At 33.6% G+C, this 26158-nt stretch overlaps 1 protein-coding gene across 4 annotated transcripts in view; it reads left to right on the forward strand.

The window, feature by feature from the left end:
• The window catches only part of LOC145276691 (NADH dehydrogenase [ubiquinone] 1 alpha subcomplex subunit 13-like), an 85411-nt gene that overhangs the window by 37034 nt on the left and 22219 nt on the right, over positions 1–26158 (forward strand). Inside the window, exon 6 of one of the 4 annotated variants that reach the window (XM_080127876.1) lies at positions 9233–9365. The exons of 2 other annotated variants lie outside the window; for them this stretch is intronic. Coding sequence is in view for 1 of the 2 variants with exons in the window: in XM_080127878.1 (XP_079984004.1) it covers positions 16445–16562 (118 nt within the window). In the remaining variant the exon portion in view is untranslated. Of the gene's footprint in view, positions 1–9232; positions 9366–16392; positions 16563–26158 lie in introns of those variants that run through there. One more of the 4 variants, XM_080127878.1, reaches the window with a different exon arrangement.

The following is a 26158-nucleotide window of genomic DNA, read 5'->3' on the forward strand; positions in this document are numbered from 1 at the left end:
ACTGAGGTGTGACCGACAGACGTGTAATAGTAAATGTCTTAAAGCGGTCTCATGAAGATATGAAGATGGGCCAGTCATTAGGGTCTGTGTAGCAAGAAGAAAATCATACCTGAGATGTTGGATCTGGGCGTGGCTCCTTTCCTTTCTCAAGATGATCTCTTCACCCTGGTGGCATTCTGGTGGGAATCTTCATCTCTTTGTCCTCAGGGCCGCCTTTCGAATTAAGACATTTATGAAGGCATTCATGGCAGACACAAGAAAAATGACACGCGACACAATTGTAATATACATAAGGTATAACTAACTATTTTATTTTACAAAATATATATTACAATGCATATTACAATTAATTTTTACAATTAAAACTGGATAATAGGCTTTTCGAAGTTAACTAACCTACCCTAACTAGTGTTGAGGGAGGGGGTCTCCCCCTCCCATGTACGGAAAGACAGACTATGCGTCCTCACATCATGGTGGTCGTGCAGGAAAGAGACAGAAAGATAGCAAGGGAATTATGGGAAGGGATTTCTTTGTATCTCTACGCTCATGGACAATTTACCACCCGTCCATGCTGCAGAGTGTGTTAGAAACAGTGGCACAAGGAAATAGTGCCACAAACCATATAGGAGCTTATTCGTGACCAGACACACACAGACGTTCAGCTTTATATTATAGATATATAAGATATATATATATACATATATATATATGTTACATAGGGATTATATTTTAGAAGGGATGACGCATGTATTATATATTGTTTGTGTTAAAGTGTTCATGTTGTGAGATAGAGACAGGTCTTATATATAAAGAGACAGGTCTTATATATAAAGAGACAGAGTACATGTTAATATAGGAGAGCTTACGGCAAGTAATACACAATGAAAGGAGATTTGATATATAGATAGATAGACCGAGAGATAGTGCGTTTGACATTTATACGTTTGACATTTCTGTGAATGGAAGTGTTTCTATAACATTGGCACATGTATTTCTTTACCTATTTTTGAGATGATGATTTTCACAAAGTTCTTATAATATAAATTCACAATACCTTTTCTGTTGAATAACATAACACGAAGACGTAGATACAAAAAGATCGCGATGTTGTTTATTCCATTCCGACCGCTCAATGGCTTTGCATCAAGGAATTCAAGTCTCTACATGATTCTTTCTTCTCCCCTTCGCTTCCAAGGTTCCATGTCAGCTCTGTCTCTGACTCACTGACTTCTCTCTTCTCCCCTGACTAACTGACTGACTTACCCTTTGCCAAGCTCCAACTAAATTTAAAACTCATGACGTCATCGCATGACCAACACATGCATATCAGACATGTGGCCTGACACGCCTCACATTTCCACAAAGCCGACTCTCTAACCTAAATTTTGATTAACCCACTTTACAACATTTTCCATTGTCCATTTTTAAATTCCTTATTTTAATTTCATTTCTTTAACAGAAACAAAATTACAACATTACATTCCTTTTTCAATAAACAATAACTATTTTATGTGAACTAAACAATGGTAATTCTACATTCCATTTTCAATAACATTCTGTATTATTTATTTTAACTTATGATCGGAATTCTCAATTCCAAATCCAGCTTCGCAAATTTGAATGCATATATATATATATATATATATATATATATATATATATATATATATATATATATAGTGCAATCTTGTAATGATGGTGTAAAAAAAAAAAAAAACTTCATGAGTCAACATGGAAATAGTATGGTTTAGAAAAAACGTCAGATTTTTAAACTTTTACTTCAGGTTAAATCTGTTGCTAAGATTACTGGCAAAATGGTTGGATCACTCAATTGCTCCAGTTGATATCTCACTGCTGATGCATCCTCTATCTGTATAAGAGCTAGGTATGCCTTAAATGGAGTACTGTTGCCACATCTGGGCAGGAGCTGCTCAGCGCACCCTATCAAGCCTTGATAGAGTTCAAAACTGGCTTTGAAACCTTGTAGAGTATTAGATAAAAATGTTTTACTATAAAAAATCTTTTACAAAATTTGGATTTTTGTTTTGATATTCAAATTAAAAGCCGTTTTTTCTATTTATTTCAAAAGAAAATACAACTTTGTTGTACATGGATCGTTGAATTGCATTCATCTGCAAAGATCTAGCTAATTTGCATATTCTTTTAAACATTCATTTTAATTAATTCCCTATTATTTTATTTATTTTATAGGATGATCATCTACATGATTTATACTTGCGTAATATTTGCATAAAAAGTTATAGTAAACACAAACCTCTTTCTATATATATTTATGTATATGTATATATATTTGTTTAAAACATTTTGCCTACCAGACTCCATTGTCAGTTTTTGGTCTACAGAATTTCATAGCCCAATTCGTTCAACTTCTGTAGGGTCGGTTTAACAATGTGTGGTCGGGCATTGTCGTGGAGGAGAATTGGGTTTTTTCTGTTGATTAGTGCTCGGTGTTGTTGTTGAAGTTTCTGATGCATTTCATGCATTTGTTGACAGTATTGTTTATGGTTCCACCTGCATTCAAAAAACTGTAATGAATGAGACTGGTCGCAGACCACCAAACAGTCAGCATGACCTTCTTTTGGTGCAACTCTGACTTCGGGAAGTGTCGTGGAGCTTCGTCAGTGTCTAACCACTGAGGTAAGTTGTCGTAAAGAACCCTGGTCAAGAGATGTGTCATTCTTTTTTGTGTAAAAGAAGGGAAGATGACACTTCATAACGGCGTTTCTTTTGGTTGTTGTTCAATTCGTGAGGCACCCACTTACCAAGTTCTTTTGTTTTTCCAATCTCTCTCAAGTGATTGAAAATTGTTGTATACATTACATATAATTCAGAAGCAAGTTCTCAAACAGTTGTGTGTAAACTGTCTTTGACTAAGGCTTCTAATTGATCGTTGTCAACATCTGATGACCGACCACTACACACATCTTCAAGATTCTTATCGCCACCACAAAATTTCTTAAACTACAATTGTGTTATGCGTTCAGTAGTGGTTTCTGTGTCAAATGCTTCATTGATATCGCAAGCTGTTTCAGCAACTTTTTGGCCTAGCTTGAATTGAAATAAGAAAATTGTGTGAATTTGCTATTTTTCTATCTTGTAGCCAACGTTCTGAAAAGAAGACATAATTGTTTTAAAACGATTGTAATTTAAACGATCAGATAGAGCGAAAAATACTCTTTAAAATTATATATAAGGTGAAGGTATTATGACGAAAATTTATTTGAAAATACATCATTTGAAATCAAAATGCTCTTTAAAATTATATATAAGGTACAGGTATTATGACGAAAATTTATTTGATAATAATACATCATTTGAAATCAAAATTAAAAATTCCGTAAGAACATTTTCTCAACCTAGTGGAACTACTACTGTTTTGTATATATCACATATGGAAGCTAGGCTGAGAAATAGTCTCATATAATGATTAAAAATGAGTTTGAGTAAAATATAAGGCATTTTGCAAAATAGACAATAAACAAAAAATTGTTAAAAAACAAATAAATGTTACCAAAGGCAAGATACAACTCTTATCTGCTTGGATAAGTTTTTGCATTTAAACTTATTTTAAAGCATATATTTAGTTTGAAACACAAATGCCGAATCTTACGTCAGAATAAGAAACAAATGGCCAACATGAGATGGTCATGTGGAGAGTGTCAATAATCGCTCCAAAATCGAAAATTAAACAAAATACTGGTAAAAACCCACCCAGTAAATGTCACGTGACATTTTTTATTTTTTTTTTATTTTAAACAGTGATCACCACTTATCAAGGCCCGGAAGCCACTCAGGGATAAGGGTTATTGCAAGTACATTAAGTTAGTGAGGAGATTTGCTGAAGTGTTTACTTAAGGGGGCGGTTCATTAGGAATTTGTTAACATTGGACTTGAAGACATCCAAGTTGTAGTCCGGAGGGAAGCAGGCAGACGGAACAGAGTTCCACAGGCGTGCAGTTCTAAGAAAGAAGCTTTGTTCATGGAATCCGCGTTTTGATTTAGGCACAGATATAGAGTGGGGGAAATTTTTCACAGTGGATTCAGCTAGACGGGTGTTTTTCGTGAAAGATTGGCGAGGGGGGACCAGAGATTGGAGTTCAGACGAGCATCTGCCATGGAAATAACGATAAAACAAGGACAAGCTCGCAACGTCTCTTCTGTGGGAGAGAGGTTACAGGGTAGAGAAAAGGGCATCCCCCACTAAGCCACGAAGTCTATTTTGTACTCTGTCAAGGCAGGATAGGCTGTTTTTAGCAGCTCCTGGCCAGATATGGCAACAGTATTCCATCCTTGGACGTACTTGGCTTTTATATAGATAGAGAATTGCATCAGTAGTGAGATATCTTCTGGAGCGGTAGAAGGATCCCACCATCTTTCCAGCGACCTTGGCAACAGACTTGATGTACGTGTTCCATTTCAGATCAGGAGTAAAGGTCAAACCCAGAAGCTTGTCATTTAAAACAAGTTATCCAAATAAGTAGAAGATTAACTATCTTGCCTTTGGTAACGTTTTTTTGTTATATATTTGTTTATCGACCACTTTTCTGGTTTGTTGTCTTTCTGCAAAATTCAAGAAATCTGAAATTATAAGTGTGTGAATCGCAAATAAAATTACCACTGGATCAAAATTTTACTTGCTAGATGTCTAATGAGTTTACATTGGTGATCTTTAAAACCAATGCATTTCAGATGTAAACATTATTAGTACCTACGTGTCATGTAGAAATTAGTATAAAATCCAAAACTTATGGAAAATGATCAAGTATTAGGTACAGGCATTAATGGCTGAAAACTGATAGGGGGACATAGTTTTGAAAACCGGTTTATCATGTTTTTTTTGTAGGTTTCCGACTAATTTTTTGATTGTATTTGAAAGATTAACGCCTAAAAGTTAATTTTCAAACGGAAAAAAATATTTGTACACGTGAAAAAAAAAAAGAAGTTATACTGAAAAATGTTTTCACGGCGACATTACGAAGCTGACAAATTCAGCTAAATTTTGAAGTTAAATATATTCATTGTAAAAATCCTTTGAAAGATAAATATTAGTTTTCTGGGTCTATTTCTAAGATAATTACTAAAGTCCTAAGATATTGAATTAAATAAGAAAAACGGCTTGTTTGTACAAACAAAAAATAACTTAATTAGCCCCCAAAAGCAGAAGATTCTAGCTTCGCTTAAGCAAACCCAAACAAAGTCATCTATGTGTAGATTCTATAGAAGCCCAAAATGTCAGAAAGTCAAAAGTCTGTTTGAAAATAACGTCAGGTAGTTATAAGGAGCTAAGGTGTGTTGATTTTCTTTTTTTTTTCCCCAGCTGTGCATCCATACATTCCTATTGTGAATGTTTGTATAATTTTTACCATTTTTTAAATAATTTTTTTAAATAATGGATAAAGTCACTTGGTAAATCAAAATTGTGAAATATGAAACATTGGGCATATGAAACGAAACATGCGTTCCAGTTACTGAAAGTGAATAGTTCATTTAATTGGAATTTAAATAAAAATAATAAAATAAGTAAATAAAATCAACTGTATTAATTTAATTTATTGCGGACTATTATTCTCATCTTTATTAGTTGTCGTTTCACGACTTTTCAGCCAACTATTCCTCTGACCTTCGTCAGGTGGTAACCGCGATGGATAGTAACTTTGAATCTCCTAACTGCATTCTCTGCAATTACTGCCCTCCGTAGTTGTTGTCGGCTCACAACAACTATGCCATTTGAAAAGGCAGTTCGGTTATCTTTCAGATGCAAGGTTCCTTGTTTACTTGCGATTGTAACGATGTAAGATTCCGTTGTACGGAAGACCAAATCGGCCATAATTTAAATATTTAAATTTATTTACTGAATTTAAATATTTAAATTGATATACTGTTTAAATGATAATATACGTCTACGATGTTTTTATTGGCGCTTTTCTTCGTATTTTTTAATAACATTTTTTTGCACCATTTACAAGTTTTTTTTTACAAATAATTTTTTTAATACTGTAATAGTAAAATTATTTTAGTAAAATTCTATATTGGATACGTTTTTTTTATGAAGTTTAAGTTTATTATTAAAAATACATTTCATGAAAACACTCATTATAAAATGTTCACGTTGTTTAATTAAAAGTTCTCAATTTTAATCTAGTAGTTTTATAATTTTGTTATTTTGTTACAAATTTCTAATAAAGATTATTTTAATTTTAACGGTAATTTGGTTTTCATTATAAACTCCGTCATGTTAAAGGCTTGAAAATCACTTTAAATCAATTTTAATATTAAAAAAAAAAGAGAAATCAACAGGAAAAAAATCTCGTGTGAAAACATTACGAGATACTTTTTCCGTATCTATATCTATCTATATCTATATCTATCTATATCTATCTATATCTATCTATCTATATCTATATCTATATAAAAACAGAGATGTGTGTGCCACAGACGATTTCTGATTGGTTAATCCAATAATCACATCTCCTAAAAAAGTATAGTTCTTACGCTCTTAACTTTACCATAAAATATTTTGGTCTTATTTATTGTCCATCTTGGAAGGGTTTAATTTTTTTCTAACTTGCCATTTACAAATTAGAAAAATACGAAAGTTACAGACATCACAATCCAACCTCTGACTCAACGTCCGCCATTAACACAAGAAAGCAAACGCTGGCCAGATTATTAGTACTACTACTACTAACAATACAGCACGAAAACACGCGCACACACGCACACACACTCACGTCCACTACCGTCCTTGGCTACGTCACGTTGTTATGGCAACACGATAAATACACAGTAAATTTGATTTTCTTCATTTCTACGCAAATATTACGCAAATATAAATCATATAGAATATCTGTATGAATATAATTACACGTAATAGTTAAATAAAGATGATCATCGTATAAGAGAACCGAAAAAAAAACTAATAGGGAATTTGTATAAAGTTGTATTTTCTTTATAAATAAATAGAAAAAAGGGGTGTTGATAAGACTATCGACACTTATACAGTTTAGTGACGACATTAAAAAATGGAAATATTGAAAAAAAATTTTATTGTCCGTAACTGTTATAGACTGAAGTTCTCCGAAAAAAAAATCTTACAGCGAAAAACAATTATTTATCACGACGACGTCAACGTGGCCATTTTGGAAATAGCAGAATACCTCCATTATAGGCCAAATTTCGCAATCTAGCCTTTTTTTTTCTCGCCATGTTGAGATGCGCACAACACATCTGAAGTTTTTTTACGTTTTTTTTTTTTAATCTGCAATTTTTTTGCGTACTTTTTTTTTTATAAATAAGAATACTATTGAATATGCAAAGAAATTGAAGAATGCAAAGAATTGAGGAATTTTTATACGAGATTATTTTCGAAACATGCTCAGTTGGACACGCATGGATAACTTCGAAACTTCGTTTATTTACTTCTGTTACAAATTAAAAAAAAAAAAAAACACCCCAAAAATGGCATCTGTCTTCGCAAAAAAAAAAAAAAAAATCTCATTCTGGTGGGGGGGAAAAAGGGCTAGATTGGCCTAAAATGGAGGTATTCTGCTATGTACGGCAGTTACCTGCCCTTGGGGAATTCCTGGGCCTGCAATAACATTTCCAAAATGGCCACGTTGACGTAGCCGTGATAAATCATTGTTTTTCGCTGTAAAAAAAAAAAAAAAAACTACTTGATCAAATGAAGTGAAATTTTTTTCAGAGAACTTCAGTCTATAACAGTTACGTACAATAAAATTTTTTTTTCAATATTTCCATTTTTTAATGTCGTCACTAAACTGTATAAGTACCAGACTATCAATACACACAAAAAAATATAGATTTATTTATGGGTAAATTTCCCCCGGGTTTTCCTTTCACTTCAGTAAATAATGCTCTTTTGTTATATATATGGCGTACTATTATCTTTATATATATGATGTTTATGTTTATATATATGTATAAGTGATGGTGTCTGACTGTGTCGGTGCGTCTGTGTGCATTTCCCTACGTTAAAACTCTGTCAATTTTAAGCCTACAGATTCGAAATTTGATATACAGGGTACTGAGATTTGGGAACATCGATGTGATAGGTTTTCGACAGAAATTTGGCGATTAAGTGGTCAATATTCAACAATTAGACCTTTGAGAACTCTACCAAACTTCTCCTACAATTTAAGGTCTGAACACGTGATATTTTATATATATAGATTCCTTGGACATGGATCTAACTTATTAACTTTACTTGATCCCTAAACAATAAATGTTACGAGGTCATAATAGGGGTAAAAGTTTTAAAAAATTGACCTTTTTTTTTTCCTAAGCAAACACTTCAAAACACCTGGGCAACGCCGGGCACCGATTGCTAGTAATTAATAAATGTATCTTTATTTTACTATTACAGTATTAAAAAAATTATTTGTAAAAAGAACTTGTAAATGGTGCAAAAAAATGTTATTAAAAATACGAAGAAAAGCGCCAATAAAAACATGATAGACATTTTGGCCGATTTGGTCTTCCGTACAACGGAATCTTACATCGTTAAAACCGCAAGTAAACAATGAACCTTGCATCTGAAAGATAACCGGCAGTTCTTTACGTGAAGGCACATTCAACAACCATTGTTTATGCTGCCACACATGCGTAGCATAAACAGAAGCTGTAAAATGGCAGAAAGTAGTTCGTGGGTTCAGGGGTTAATACCATGCAAACGGTAAATTATGTTATGCCAAAAGTTACATGTTCATTCAAGCAAGGAAAATATAAGAATCTTCCATATAAAAATGATGTGAACATGTAACAAAAAAAAAAGTACAAATATTTTTTTGCAATTATAATTTTTTGTGTGTGAAAATATTAAATAAACGATGCTTAATCTAATGATAATATTAGTAGTTCGAGAAATTATTTTTTCTTAGTTATATCGAATTCATTAATATGGACTTTAAGGCTTTTTTTTCGTAATGTTCCTGTAAAAATTTTTTTTTATTGTTACAATTTACGATGCTTTATGTTCAAAAAATCAAATATAAATTCATTTTTTTTTCTACAGAAAACCCTCACATTAGTAAAGGTGATTTTTGTTTAAACATTTCCTTATGTCAACAGTAACTAAAAAAAAAAAAAAAATTACATGTAAAAAAAAAAAAGATTACATGAAAAAAAAAAATTAGGGTAAATATTCAGATTATTTACAACAGAACACCGACCACTCTAATTTGTTTTTTTTTAGAGGTAATCGGGGTCGCTGACAACGAATCTGATAATCAAACCGTTTGCATGGTATTAACCCCTGAACCCACAAACTACTTTCCGCCATTTTACAGCTTCTGTTTATTTCTCCAAACACCTGCTGAAATTAACCTCTGGTGAGTACTCGCCTTTTTTCTCTTCTTCCTTATCACACCCCAGCCATTTCCTTTAGTCGCAGCTACACATAAATAATAATAAAAAAAATAATAATAGTAACTAATAATAACTAATAGTAATAATAATAATTAATAGTAGTAATAATAGTAATAATAATAATAATAATAATTAATAGTAATAATAATAATTAATAATAATAATAATAATTAATAGTAGTAATAATAGTAATAATAATAATAATTAATAATAATAATTAATAGTAATGATAATAATTAATAATAATAATAATAATAATTAATAGTAGTAATAATAGTAATAATAATAATAATTAATAATAATAATTAGTAATAATAATAATGGACGCACAACAGGTTAGCATAAACCCCCCACAATTTATGGAGACGAGTGTCGAGGGATGGTTTTCGATAATAGAAGCTCAATTCCATCTCAGACACATTACGAGCGATGATACTAAGTTCTATACGGTTATCAGCGCATTACCGCCTGACGTGGTAACAAATATACCTCCAGCAATTCTGCAGACGATAAACTATGCGAAGTTAAAGGAGTCTGTGTTGTCTGCATATGAAAAGACCAGACCTGAACTCCTGGAGAAGTTGATGACCATTACGTTAGCTGGTCGTCCGTCATTATACCTCCAGGAGATGGTAACGGTCGCACATAGAATAGGGGCAAGCAACGAGATAGTGCACCATAAATTCATACATGCCCTTCCGAAGCAAATCACCCCAATAATAGCAGCCCACACTGAAATGCCGTTAACGGAGTTGAGTCGACTATCCGACAACTTGATGCCGTTAATAGAAAATATGTCAGTATTTCAGGCGGTTGAGAGTCAAACTCGGAAAAACGACCATATTACCACCAGACAGTCTAGTGAAACCATTCCAGCCGGCCTATGTCCATATAGAAGGAAACAGCGGCCAAAGATATGTAGAGTCCATATATATTTTGTGGAGGAGGCTCGTACATGTAAGCCATGGTGTAAGTGGCCAAAGAAAAAGAGTAGCTTACAGACTCTGCTTAAATCGTGCCCTTCCTCTCCCGGACTGTGTTTGCTCCAGTAGTGCCGCCGTTATTAGAAGTTTCTGCTAAAATAGGAGCGTCTAAAGTCAATTTTATCATAGATACAGGAGCCAGTGTTTCCATTTTCCCACATTCCGTAGTAAATGGAATTACTCTGGAGCCAACTCCTGTTCATATCTCTACCGCTAACGGTGAAAGCATAAAATGCTATGGTCAGACAAACCTCAAAGTTAAGATACCCCGTTTGAGAAGATCTTTTCAATGGAGTTTCGTGATCGCAGATGTCACTAACCCTTTGTTAGGATTTGACTTCTTAACCAAATTTAACATTATAGTGGATTGTAAAAATAGATCCATCCGTGATAACATAACGGAGCATGAAATTACAGTCAATGCAGTAACGGGAACTGATGCTGTAGTGATTAACAAAATAGACCTAGCAAATTATGTTACCGAAGTAATAGATAAATATAATAATGTGCAACATAACAACATAACAACACAAACAAAGAATATGGTGAAGTGTATCACAGGATTGATACAGCCAACCACGTACCAGTCTTTTCTAAAGCCAGACAACTTTCCGGTCCTAAGTTAGATGCAGCACAGACAGAATTTAAGAAGTTACTAAATACTGGAGTTATCCAGCCTTCCAGTAGCGAGTGAGCAACCTCTTTGCACTTGGTGAAGAAGCTGGATGGGTCATATCGAGCGTGCGGTGATTTCCGTGCGTTAAATAGCATTACCAAAACAGACCGCTACCAAATATAAATTCCTTCTGCACACACTTAGCTAATAAACAATATTTTTCCAAAATAGATTTAACTGCAGCATATCATCAGATTAAGGTACATCCTGAAGATGTGTCTAAAACAGCAGTAGTAACACCTTTTGGTTTGTTTGAGTTTAATTACATGCCATTTGGTATAAAGAATGCTGCGGCTACGTTTTATGGATAAAATATTTTTAAAATTAAATTGCATATTTATATATTTAGACGACATACTAGTTTTTAGCGAAAGTGAGCAACAGGACAAGGAAGATTTAGATAGAGTATTTTGGATCCTTAGTGATAACAATTTAAAGATTTCCTTAGATTAGTGTGTATTCGGAGTACCAGAGTTGGATTTCTTAGGTTTTCACGTAAGCAAAGAAGGCTTCTTGCCTACTCTAAAGAAAATCAACGAGTTTGAAAAATTTCCGATACCTAAGGACTCAAAAAGCTTACGTAGATTTCTGGGGATGAAAGGTTTTTACCGCAAATTAGTCCCTAATTATGCATCCATAATTTTACCACTATCCGAACGGATGAGGTTGGATCCTGAAGCAAAGACTGAGGTTAATGAGGAAGAAACTAGCACCTTCAAAACAATAAGCAAATTATCGGAAATTATGGCATTAGCTCATCCACAGTCTTCAGCTACAGAATACCACTTAGTTACGGATACTAGTCAATACGCCGCTGGTGCTGCATTACACCAGTTGACAGATAAGAAACCAGCACCTATAGGTTTCTTTTCCAAGAAATTTTCTCAAACCCAAGCCAAGTATTCCATGTTCGGCAGAGAGCTACTAGCAGCTTATTTTTCAGTGTTACATTTCCGCCACCTCATAGAAGGTCGTCACGTGACATTATTCACTGATCATAAGCCATTATGCCGAGCCTTTTATAGTCAGACACCAGCAAAGTCAGATCGACAACAGCAACACTTATCAGTGCTTGCCGAATATATTGCTGACATGGAGTACATTAAAGGAGCTGAGAATATAGTTGCAGATTGTATGTCTCGGCCTGCATTAACTGTGTAGATAGATGCATGCGACTTGGCTGAAATAGCCCAGGCACAAAAAGGTGATGACGAAATAAAGTCATACACTAATTTGCAAAGAATACTGTGTGTCAAGCGAAGTCGGCTCAGTCCTATGCAATACTTCAACTAAGTACCCCAGATCGTTTATCTCAAAAGAGCTTCGTCAAGCTATTTTCAACAGTTTACATAGCTTAGTGCATCCTGGTACGGGAGCATCTATAAAATTGGTCAAGTCCAGATACTTTTGGCCTAGTTTAGATAAAACGATTAAACAATTCTGTGCAGAATGTGTAGTGTGTCAACAATCACAAGTTCACAGACACACAAAGTTTGCAGTCCAAGAATTTGAGTTACCATCTGCACGTTTCCAGACGGTACATATCGATATCGTTGGACCCCTGCCCTTAACGCACAATGAGTCCGACCCTCACCTGAGCCCTTACAAATATTTGCTTACTTGCATCGATCGTGCAACTCGTTGGATTGAACTGAGATAACTGTACAGTCGTTAGCAGAAGCGTTTGTCAATGCATGGATATCTCGATTTGGAGTCCCACTGCATGTTGTAACTGACAGAGGTAGTCAGTTTGAGAGCGAATTATTCCAGGAATTGGCCAAGGTAGTAGGTTTTTACCGATTGAGGACAACTTCGTATCACCCTCAAAGTAATGGGATGATCGAAAAAGCACACCGAACCCTTAAAGCGGCAATAATGGCTCGAAAAGAATCATGGATGAAAGCAATACCGGTGATTTTGCTGGGTATACGTAGCACCCCTAATGAATCAGGATTTTCCCCCTTTACGTCTGTTACTGGAGCTCCGATATTGATTCCTCAGCAGTTGATACACACACAGAGACGTCTGTTACTGGAGCTCCGATATTGATTCCTCAGCAGTTGATACACACACAGAGAGTAGGAGAAACTCCAGTTAATAACCAGTACATACGTAATTTGTGTGAATAGATGTCCGAAATTGATGTATTTAACAACGGAAAAGGATATATCCATGACAGTCCCAAAACATTTATACCGAAAAAGTATGGCTCAGAGTTAATCGAGTTAGGAAACAATTAGAAGCACCGTACTCAGGTCCTTATAAAGTTTTGACTCAATCAGATAAGCATTATCAGATCGATATGAACAACGGTACTCATACACACATATCAATAGATAGATTAAAGCCGTACATAGAACCAACTAGTAATAATAAAATTAGAACGACTGAAAAGGCAAAGATAAATGACGGTACTACTAATGATAAACTTATTAAGACAGATGATACTGACAAAGTTGAAGATAAAAGTGCTGACACATATAAGTTTAGATCTGGTAGGAAAGTAACATGGAAAAAGAAAAATGAATACTTTTATTTTTAAACAAATTTAGGCAATATAAATATTTAATAATTTTGTGGAGGGTACTTAACTCCGTTATTTGGAGGGGGACTCGTGTAGTGAACTACTACTATGATGCTGCTACGGTATGCTTCCCTTATTTCTCTCTTTCTCCCTGCTCTTCTACTTTTCCCTTCCTGTCTTCTCTCAACGTCACCAGAGGTTACAGCCAATCGGAATAGAGGACTGTCTTGGAGGGCGATACAAAGAAGAAATCTCTCTCAGACATGCAGAAACGATAGAAGCATCAAGACGTGACGGACTCGTTTCCCTGGGTAAAGACTTTTATCAAAGAAATGTACCATCCTCTTTGTACCCTATATCTTGGAAACCTTTATAAAACATCATTAATCCTAAAGTGTCGTCGCACTTAATTATAACCGATGTTTTCTTTCCCCCAACCATTCTTTTTCAGCACTCTTGTTCTCTCTCTAATGTCGGTGGTGCCCCCAAAATGGGAAATGGTGACCCCTTTTTCAAATGTTGTTAAAAGCTATGGCAACCGCCATAAATCGAGTAGAGAAAGGACCATGCAAGTTTTTTTTTTTTTTTAATTATTATTAAATTCAATTTTTACGGTATCTTTTGTTTATTAAATTGCTAGGTTGAACTACAGAATAGTTCATAAAAAAGAAAGAAAGAAAGAAAGAAAGAGCCCTCCCTGTGTTAAAAATGGATTTCAAAATAACGTTATCATTTCAGTACGATTAGTACCATTTTTTTATGTAAATAAAAATCACAATTTCTCTCATTCCTTTTTTGTTTGTCTAAATAATTCTTATTAATTTACAATGCTTGACTTTAAACTTCAATCATAGCCAGAAATTGACAGTTTAAATACTTCAAAATTTCCTTCAAAAAGATGTAATCATCCTGACGTTGACTAAAAAAAAAAAAAATTCTTATTTTTTAATTTTTTTTCGTTAATCAACAAGTTTATTCAATTTTTTTTTTTTTTTAATTAATTACCATTGTTTCATTGTAACAGGTTGTTCACTATAATTTTGTGTACATTAATTAATAAGCGTCCCAAATTATACTTTGAAAAATATGCTTAGTTTTGCTATGTCTATACTGGTTATCTCCCTTAGATCGGAGTTACTATTGACATAAGCGCCACATTTCCATTAAGATTTAAATACAAATAATGGGTTCATTATATTCCATGATCATTATTTGATACATAGTGAAAATTTCATTAAAATTTGTTAATTTCCTAATTTTGGGTGAATTTAAAGGAGGGTTCAAAATGTTTATACATTTTGAGCAGCGGCATTCATTTTACACGTACCCATCCTTGTTTCATTCTTTGTATTTTTTTAAGGTTAAAGACTATCTTTTTTAAAACTTTACCATAACATTTACTTAAAAAAAAAGTAGTCGTAAAAAATTTAGAAAAAGTTGCCACAGTTTTTTTCTTTCTTTTTAAATATTTTCATCTAATTAAATAGCATTGGTTTAGCGGGTTTGTATTACTGTACGTACACATAGATTCGTAAAAGTTGTCAAAAAAACAAATATATAACAAATAAATGTTATCAAAGACAAGATAAATTACTTTTCTACCAAACGATATAATTTTGGTGTTTTTATTCAATTTAACATGTTTATTCAGCTCGAAAAGCATACAGTGTTTACCGATGTATTGGAACATTCAAGATGGTGGCCGACTCTCTCTTTAACACGGTAAGTTCGGAAAAAGGTGTAATAAATAATAAACTAGACAAAATACTGTTAGAAATTCGCTCAATATATGTTACCGTGACATAACTTGACATATAGTCGGTATTTTTTAAATAGTATTTTGTCTAGTTTATTATTTATAACACCTTTTCCCGAACTTACCGTGTTTTTCCAATACATCGGTAAACACTGTATACTTTTCGAGCTGAATAAACATGTTAAATTGAATAAAAACACCAAAATTATATCCAGTTTGGTAAAAAAGTAATTTATCTTGTCTTTGATAACATTTATTTGTTATATATTTGTTTTTTGAAAACTTTTTCGAATCTATGTGTAAACCCGGTAGCATAGTAAATTATATGAAAACACACGATTCTCTTAATAGTGCGTAAAGACTACATTTTGTATTATTAATGTTAGCAATTTTGTTATATTTAAAAGAATTCGTCGCAACTTTCTTTTTTTTTTATGTTGTTTTAATTTAATAAAAAATATCGTCAGTTTGAGTGCCCTAACTTATGAGATTGAAAAAAAAAAAAAAAAAAAATGAATGAATCTCTCAGTAAAACGAGAGTTGTCTCCCCCTGCACAATGACAAATTATAACACAGCGCTTATTTTTCAACTGGATCATTTTTTTTTGTAAACTTTAGAATTGACAATAATTTCACCATGACATGTAATGTTTTCACTTGAAATGCGTTAGTTTAAAAGATCAGTGTAAACAAGCACCTCCAAACAAAATCTTTGTATTCAAATTGAAAACCATTAAATTGGTATTGGCTAGGAAGAGCATCTGAAGTCTACTCATATACAACGCTTCACTTTTTCTTCCTTGATCAGTGAAGGAGAAAACCTCTTAAACCGAGGCAAAGTTTATTCTTGTTCCTATCGAGAGTGCTCTTTTTTGGGGAGCTAGTTTCCGTCTTGTTAAAAACCTACGTTGTATCTAACTATACCCTCGCTCGTGGGGAGGCAATAGGAAAATTGCATTAAAAGTTAAAACAAAAACAAGGGACATCACTCTGATTTACTCTGAAAATAAAGGGCAGTAATCAAATTCTAAGGGAGATAATTCTATTTTATTTTTGTCCGCTAGATGTCAGTAGTAATTTGTTAGCCCCTCCGACCCCGAATGAAGATATCCGCAGCAATGGCGAGTGCCGGGGTCGGCTACAAACAAGATATGCCCCCAAAGGGGGGCTATGGACCCATTAACTGGATGAAACAACAAACAAAAAAGGGAATGAGTGGTAAGTAATTTTCTGAATTAGATTCATTTAATGCAAATTGCAGTTAATTTCTTAAGTTTTCTTCTTCATGTGCGTGTGTCCCGTTTGCCCTTGGACAAATGTTCTTTTATAACGACAACAAACATAAAAAACATTAATAGTTTTCTCTGATTTATGAACACAAATGAATCATAATACTTGACTTTAACATTTCAAACATTAATTCAATGTGAAAAATTACGTTTTTAAACGACTGAATTACGAATAAAACATGCGAAGTAAACATGCTTGCCATTTTTTATCGATCAACAAAAAAAAATAAAAATGGCTTAAAAATTCGGTATTTATTTTAAACTTTTGAATCAAAAATAATTTCTGATACAAACGAAAGAAAAATCAAATATTATTGTCTAAAAAAAATGAAACAAACATTCATGCGTCCTTGTCACATAAAATAACCAAATTTTGGTGTAAGTGCATTTCAGGCGCGTAAATTGCATAAACCCTTAATGTGTGTGTGTGTGTGTGTGGATAAACACATTATTAGACCTGGAGACTTTTCTTAGTATATTTATTTATTTCGAGTTTTTGACAAATTCTCGGGACTCCAAAAGCAAGAGTATCAAAACTTTGTTTTCGGTTTAACTATAGCGCTCACTACAACTTGCGTTTTCATAGTAAAAAAAAAACAAACATTTTAAATTAAGGGTCAATCAATGTCAAGTTTCGGGTTTGTATTGCTGTACACATAGATTCGAAAAAGTTGTCAAAAAACAAATATATAACAAATAAATGTTATCAAAGGCAAGATAAGTTACTTTTCTACCAAACTGGATATATTTTTTGTGTTTTTATTCAATGTAACATATTTATTCAGCTCGAAAAACATGCAGTATTTACCGATGTATTGGACAATTCAAAATGGCGGCCGACTCTCTCTTAAACACGGTAAGTTCGAGAAAAGGTGTTATAAATAATTAACTAGACAAAATACAATTAAAAAAACACCGAATATATGTCAACCTATGTCACGGTAATATATATTGAGCGAATTTCTAACAGTATTTTTTTCTAGTTTATTATTTATAACACCTTTTCTCGAACTTAACGTGTTTAAGAGAGAGTCGGCCGCCATTTTGAATTTTCCAATACATCGGTAAACACTGCATGTTTGTCGAGCTGAATAAACATGTTACATTGAATAAAAACACGAAAATTATATCCAGTTTGGTAGAAAAATAACTTATTTTGCCTTTGATAACATTTATTTGTTATATATTTGTTTTTTGACAACTTTTTCGAATCTATGTGTACAGTAATACAAACCCTATCATATTTAAATTTGGGGCAGATAAGTAATTTTCATGATATGAAGAAATTACTTTCTCAAAAAGTGGGGGATCACTTTCCTATATAAATTTAACGTAAAATGAGCACCCACTTTCTAACCACCTAGTAATTTCTTCATATCGTAAAACAGATTTAACTGTGATATTCGTTTTCAGCGCCCTCCGAAAACCGTGTCTTCTTTTGACTAAGAGATTCGCTCATTTTTCATAAGTTAGGACATTAATAATGCTGTCAGTAAGCTTACACGCGAGCGGCTTACAATACTTTTGTTTTTCGTTCGTTTGTTTGGTATTTTTTTAGATTAGGTCCACCCACCTCCACAATTTTCTTTTAAATGACGACTTAGACAGGTTTTCGACTATGCTGAATACGAAAAACGCATTGAAATTTTGCAGAAATAAGTAGTTATCGAGATATAAAAAGTTGTATTATGCATTCTATTCTTTGGCGGCCATCATTTTTACGCGCGTGCCATAAAGATGGCCGCCAAAGAATACAATGCATAATACAACTTTTTATATCTCGATAACTACTTATTTCTGCAAAGTTTCAATGCGATTTTCATATTCGAAAACTCATAAAAGTTGTCATTTAAAAGAAAATTGTGGAGGTGGACCTAATCTGAAAATTTACCGTGTGGGTTGATAGTGGTTCTGGCAAGATGAGTGTTTTTCGTGAAAGTCTGGCGAGGGGGGACCAGAGATTGAAGTTCAGATGAGCACCTGCCATGAAAATAACGATAAAGTAGGGACAGGCTCACTACGTCTCTTCTGGGAAAGAGGTTGCAGAGAAGAGAAAAGGGCATCCCCCACTAAGCTACGAAGTCTATTTTGAACTCTGTCAAGACAGGGTAAGCTGCTTCTAGCAGCTCCTGCCCTGATGTGGCAACAGTATTCCATCGTTGGCCGAACCTGGCTTTTATATAGGTAGAGAATTGCATCAGGAGTGAGATTTCTACTGGAGCGGTTGAAGGATCCCACTATCTTTCCAGCGACTTTGGTAATTGATTTGATATACATGTTCCATTTCAGATCGTGAGTAAAGGTCAAGCCCAGAAGCTTGGGTGCTGAAAAAGAATATAACGGTTTAATTTGTTTATGATATGAAGAAATTACTAGGTGGCCAGAAAGTGGGTGCTCATTTTACGTTGAATACCCCCGACAAACTCGACAAGCAGCTAAATCCATTCCTACACAGTAGAGATCTCTTGATGCAAGAGAGCCTTCTACTCCAGTGGTTTCTTCCCCAGAACTACTAGACTTTGGAATTCCCTTTTGGGTCACTGCTTCCCCAAGTGTACTGACATGCAGAAGTTCAAGTGTAACGTGAACCGATATCTTGCTACCTAACTCCCTACATAGTATCCCTGTTGCTTATGTCCCTGATAGTAGCCCCCTACATCAAAGTGGCAGTGTGCCTTGTTTGGAGTGAAAATGTAATAAAAAACTCCAAAAATTTGCCTTTGGTAACATTTGTTATACATCTGTTTATTTATCAATTCTTCGTACTTCGATCTGTTGTAAAACAAACTCATTATTATTAATAAATGATAATACAATAATTAAGTTTAACGGTGCTTGTTAAGATAAAGTCGACAGACCAGTTTTTTTTAATATGCGGTTTTCAGCCAAAACAATACCACGTTAAAATCGACCCTGGTGTCTAACTTTGTCCCATGAGGAGGGGGGGGTCATTGTAAATAGGAACAGTACTTGTCAGGTCGAAAATAGTAATATATCAAAAATTTACAAAGATTCATTGAGTAAAACATCTGCACTCAGTTTTTCACATTTAGGTCATGTTTTAATAAAAAAAAAAGTATTGCTATCAGCTAAAAACAAAACATCAGTCATAAAGTTGTGAAAAAGGAAGATAAGTATGTCCCATGTATTCAGTCATCAAGGTGTTCACATCTAGGGAAAATGCCATTTCGTCCAATTTTCCATAAAAATTACTTTTGTTTGATTATAAATAATTTTCTACTCAGTGAATTTTCTAAATTTTGTAATATACCAAAACTGCCAGAAAATGCATTGAAGAACAGAAATTAGGAATCCGTGATTTCTGGAAAATCTGCAACAGTATAGTAAATAATGTGCAATCAACAATTCCCCCAGTTTCTAACAATCATGAGGTTGTTCGCACAGCAACCAAGAAGGCGAACATGCTTGCCAGTCAGTTTCCTTAACACTCCTCATTAGACCCAGCAAACCACACCCTCCCTGACTTTCCTTTGTGGACTGACGTCACACTAGATGATATGAAAATTACTCCTTCTCAGGTGCATGATATCATAAAAATCCTAGACACCTCAAGAGTGTGTGGACCCGATCTCATCCCGGTTGTGCTATTAAGAAAATGCTCCACTGAGGTCGTTGCAAATATGTTGCAATATTTTGAAGCTATAATGAGGTATGATCCCACACAGTCGGACGATTCTATTTATAAAAGATGCTGCTAAGAACTGACAAATCAAATTAACTACGTTCTGCTACCAACCAATCAGAAACCAGAATTGCTTCATAAATATTAAACCTTTTCTGGAGCAATTTCACATGTTCTTTTCCCGGGTTTCGACACGGTAAGAATATTTTGTTCTGTGGAACTATCTACTACAAACAAGTCACCTCTCAGGACTTGTGTGTAACAGCGAACCATCTGAAACTGTTTCTGAAACTCAAAATGGCTTACACTTCTAGACTCCAGTCCTCTCCAAACTTTACAACAAATGCCTTAACAAATCTTGCTTTCCTGACTGCTGGAAAACTGCTTCTGTGGTACCAGTTTTCAAGAATTCTGGTGAAAGAATGGACCCAGTAAATTATCGCCTCATTAGCCTCTTCTCACTTTTCACCAGAATATTTGAGTCCATAATTAACCAAGCTCTAGTCCATCACTTTACAGCTGCTAAACTTCTGACCAACCAACAATATGGATTTATGAAAGTCCATTCGACAGCAGATATCTTTACTGTAATCTCTGAACTTATATACCGTTCACTGGACAAAAAAGAGGAGGGTAGAGTGGTAGCCCTCGATATATCTAAGGCTTTTGACAAGGTATGGCATGATGGTCTTCTAAGGAAAATCAGATCATACAGTATCACTGGACAAATACTTAAGATAATTAAATCCTTCTTAAATAAGAGAAAAATCCAGATTGTAAACGGTCGTACATCGAAGCAATATGATATAAATGCAGGTATACCTCAGGGGTCTATCCTTGGAACTTTATTATTCCTAATATTCATAAATGACCTCCCTGATAAAATTGTTTCTAACATGGGTATATTTGCTGATGACACCACGCCCTATAACAGGCACAAAGGAAAAGCAAATGAACAAATATCTAAGGAAATGGCAGAAACACTAGAGGACGACCGCCAATCTGTAATGGAATTGGGGACAAAAACGGATGGTCACATTCAATGCTGCCAAGACTAAACTTATTTCCTTCAATAATGGCTAAAGATACATTACCTGAAAATACATCTTTTAAAAATACATCTTTTAAACTCCTTGGCTTAACGTTCAATGGGAACATGAGTTGGAAAAGATACATTGAGAGCATTGCCAGGACCGCTGTGAATCAGGTAGGCTCTCTCTACCGTGCTAGAAAGTTATTTATGCCTGAAAGTATCCTATACCTCTATAAGGCTACCATTTGCCCATGTATGGAGTATTGTTGTCACATTTGGGCTGGTGCACCTGCTACTAGTCTTTCGCTCCTGGGCAGGGTTAAAAGCCATCGACAGAATGTTGCATCCCTCTGCCTGTTTTACAAGTATTTTAATGGTGGATGCTCCGACGAACTTGTACTCCCTCAGCATAAATACCCCTGACAAACTTGACAAGTAACCAAGTCTTACCCCTACAGTAGAGAGATGTAAGAAGGTCTTCTACTCTAATAGTTTCTTCACCAGAACTGCTAGACTTTGGAACTCCCTTTTGGGTTCATGTTTTCCAAACTTTACTGACATGCAGAAGTTCAAGTGTAATGTGAATAGACATCTGGCTCCTCGACTCCCTACATAGTATCCCTACAACTACTGTCCCGAGCCCCCTACATCAAAGTAGTACTGTGCCTTGTTTGGGGTGAAAATGAAATTAAAAAAAAAAAATAATTTTGAATATATGGCGCACGTATGGAAGCGGTACTCTTTTGGAAGCATTGACTTTTTTCGGCTAAATTTCGTGAATTTAGCCTTTTTTGAAGCAGTTTAACCTTAAAAAAGCTAAATTCTCGAAAGTCGGCAGAAATAAGTCGCTGCTTCCAAAATGGGGATCGATTTATTACAACGTTCTATTAGAAACGGAGCAGCAGCGGAGCAGCACTCCTTAAAAATGTTAATTATTGAATTTTTTTCTTTTTTGTTGATAATCTGATATAGATTAATGACCATTCGATAATAATCGGCTGAAAAAAAAATGAAAAAAAAAAAAAATTACAGAGGGGTGGGCGGTGGGGTGTGCCGCTTTCATACGTGCGCCAAATATAGATTACTATTTTTGACATGACTGTTAAATAACTATTGTTGTTCCTATTTACAATGCCTCCCCACGGGACAGAGTTAGACATCAGGGTCGTTTTTAATGTGGAGAAAAGAAACAAAAATAAAAATTGTCTCAGTCGTGAAGGATTTCTCCTCCACTGACATTGAAGTGCAGCAATGCAGCATTGCAGCATCTGAAGAACAAATACCCCCGTAACAAAATATTGCCGAAATTGGAGACGCCATTTTATATCACGCACCTGCTCTCCAAATTTAGGGGAGAACAATGGCCGAAGCATAAAATAAATAACAAAAAATTAAACTTCCGGAAAGAAGTATAAAAAAAAGGTAAATAAAGTGAAAGAGAACATATATCCGAAATTGTTTAATTGGAAATGTTTCGATTTAATTAATGAGAACGGAAAGTTTTTTCATGGAACATTTTTTTTAATTATTAAAAGCAGAAAATGAAATGACATATAATGGTTTAAACTGGACAAGCGCCATTTGAAAACAAAACCAAAACATTTATTGTATAAAAATTTATCAAAGTAGACAAAAACTCTTAGAAATTTGCTCAATATATTTTACCATGACATAAGTTGGCAATGACATATATTCGGTGTTTTTTTTAATAGTATTTTGTCTAGTTTATTATTTATGACACCTTTTCCCAAACTTACCGTGTTAAAGAGAGAGTTGGGTGCCATTTTGAATTTTCCAATACATCGGTAAACACTGCATGTTTTTCGAGCTAAATAAACATGTTACATTGAATAAAAACACAAAAATTATATCCAGTTTGGTAGAAAAGTAACTTATCTTGCCTTTGATAACATTTATTTGTTATATATTTGTTTTTTGACAGCTTTTTCGAATCTATGTGTACAGTAATACAAACCCTAATTTTGTAATGAAAGCAATATTTATAAAATAGTTTTTTTTTGTTTTTTTTTCAATTAAAGCAACTTTGAAAAGTCAACAACAAATTAACTTAAATGATTGTTTTTTTCTTCTTTTAACGGGGAAGTGGGTTGTTTTTTTTGTTTTTTTTATTTATTTTTTGTTTTAACTGCAATTGTTCTCCAGTTTAATTTTTTATTTATTTCATGCTTCGGCCATAGTCTCCCCTGGATTTGGAGAGCAGGTGCGTTAAATAAAATGGCGTCTCCAATTTCGACAATAAAGTGTAGAAGCACCCAAAATATTTTTAAAAATCGATCTGTCGACTCTTATTAACAAGCACCAATTTAATTTTCAAAATATTTTCCTTTCGATATATAAATAATCAAGTAAAAAAAAAATACATTTGAAGGTCAATGTAAATATCTTAACATTTTCTTTTTTTAAAAAAATATTTATTTTAATTATGTTGGAATAAAATTTATTCCATATTGAATTATTGCTCTTTATTGCATTGATTATTTTAAATTACTAAAATAATGAGTTGAATTTTAAAATTAGAAACGAAAACTTGAAAAAACAAAACAAAAAAAAACTGAATTATCTCCCTTGAATTACATTTATTTTTTTTACCTGGCCTCATATTCAGATAAATTATTTTTTAGTTTTTGTAACATAAAATTTATAAAATGGCCAAAGTAATTTTTAGTTAAGTCACCTAAATTATTTAGAATTAAATGGGTTGGCCCTTTTTACTTCAACGGGAGGTAATTTTTATTATGTCAAATTTATTTTTATCTTACTTTTAGAATTTTTTTTTTTTTTTACCAACAATTGACTTTTGTTTACAAAAGATTTTTAAAAGCAATGAAACAATATTAATAAACAAATAAAAATGGCTTTAAGATGGCTGCCATTGAAACATTATTATTTTGGGTTTAATTATTAATTAAATAACCAAACTGTAATAACTATTTAATCTTATCAATTAAATTAAATTCTTATAAAATCAGAATTAATTTGGTAAACATAATACTGTTTCAAGGGAAATCATTTTAAAGCTGAAAAGTTCAAGATATGGTAACATTTATTAGTTGTATATTTGTTTTTGTTTTACCATTTTGTTTCATTTGTTGTGTTCACTGCACAATCTCCCACTATTTTAACTACAAAATTGTAAACTTCAGTTATTATATATCTTTAGCTAACTTTTTTTCCTACTTGTTTATAAAGATGGAGACTATAGTTTTGGTCTTGTATGTTTTAAATGCACAATGAAATTTGGTTGACTTATTTTTGTTTTTACTCAAACATAGTTTTAGCAAAAATAAATTGTTTGAGAATAATGGTGAACTGCACCAAATTCTATATAATTTAGGTAATTGAGATAAAAATTAACCTGGACTGATATTATTGAGTAGAATTTCTATTTTTACTATATAATTATTTGAAGAAATATTTAGATTAAATGTCAGTTTTTTTCTGCTTAATGAAAAAGAAGAGATGTCAGTTCACTTTGTTAGTCTGTCATGAATTACAATCGAGTAAATGTTACTACAGATATAAACCTTTTAATATGTTTGTACTCGGGATTGAATGATGATAAACATGTTTCACATTGCCATATAATCCAGTCAAAATGTGGCTGAACTTCAAACAAATTGCTAAGAAAGGTTTTTAACTTGCATATTGGCCATGAATACCTTTCTTTCAGATAAAAAATAGTTTGTCACAATTAACCTTGCTGAAAGGGGTCAACGGCCACCATCTTTAAAATCCAACATAATAATATTAAAATTTTGAGACATTAAATTCCTGACAAGTATGTGTATTATTCTTGACAATTACTGACAAAAATAAACAAATTTGACAAAAAACTTTTCTTAAATTAAAAATAAAAACATTTTTTGCATAAAAACCTACTCAGGGCCCACCCCAAGCCAGCTTAACATTTTCTTGGTGTTTTAAATTGTAATCATAGGTAGCTATATGCTTAATAATAAACTAATACCAGAAAATGACCCCCCCCCTGCCATTGTTTTCATACTTTTTTTTTTTTTACACAAATAGGAATATAAAAGGTACAAAAACAGACGAAGTAGCTTTTTTCAAGGCAACAATTTTCACATTAATTCCTGACATTTCATTAAAAAAAATAGGTACAAAATAAGTACAATTTACAATAAAGGAATGGTCAGTTGGTCGAATGCTGGGGCAAGGCTCTTACATAACCACCACAGAACAAGTTTATGAATGGACCAAAAAAAATTTCTTGTCAAGAACTAGTCAAAGGTAACTTCATCATCATCATCATCATATGGCTGTGGTGAGTTGGTGCAGTGGAGGCCTTTGGAATTCCCACACAAGTTTGAACCGTGAATGCCATGTTTTATGCAACTGCATCTTGCTGCAGTACACCCTGAAGTACTGTTACACCTAATCATAACCAACAAATTTACAGGAGGCAAGTCAGTCTTGATTGGTTGTAATTTACTATCTGAAAGTTTCCGTCCCCAGTTGTCAGATTTTAGCTGGTTTCTACCTTTCCATTCCATAATTTGGAAGTAAACTTGAAGGCTGTGGAATTTCGTAGCTGCTCTTGTTGGTGGCAATGATTTGACCTCAACATACTTTGGTCTTTTTGCAACTTTTTCCTTAAAGCGCCTCAGTCGGAGATGATCAATGTTTTCCCCATCATTACCATAGCATAAGCATACTAAAGCCTTCTCTTCGGCTTTTGTAACCTCTTCTGCACTGCTATCCTTGCCAAACACTTCTGTCAGTTTCAGGAAGTTTCTATTGTTCATCACCTTTCGAAGGAATGCTGCCTTCTCAATTCCATGTAGAATCATGACCCAGTAGTGCATGGATG

Source organism: Euprymna scolopes, chromosome 5, assembly GCF_053919585.1.
Source record: "Euprymna scolopes isolate OS-2025 chromosome 5, ASM5391958v1, whole genome shotgun sequence".
Lineage (NCBI taxonomy): Eukaryota > Metazoa > Mollusca > Cephalopoda > Sepiida > Sepiolidae > Euprymna > Euprymna scolopes.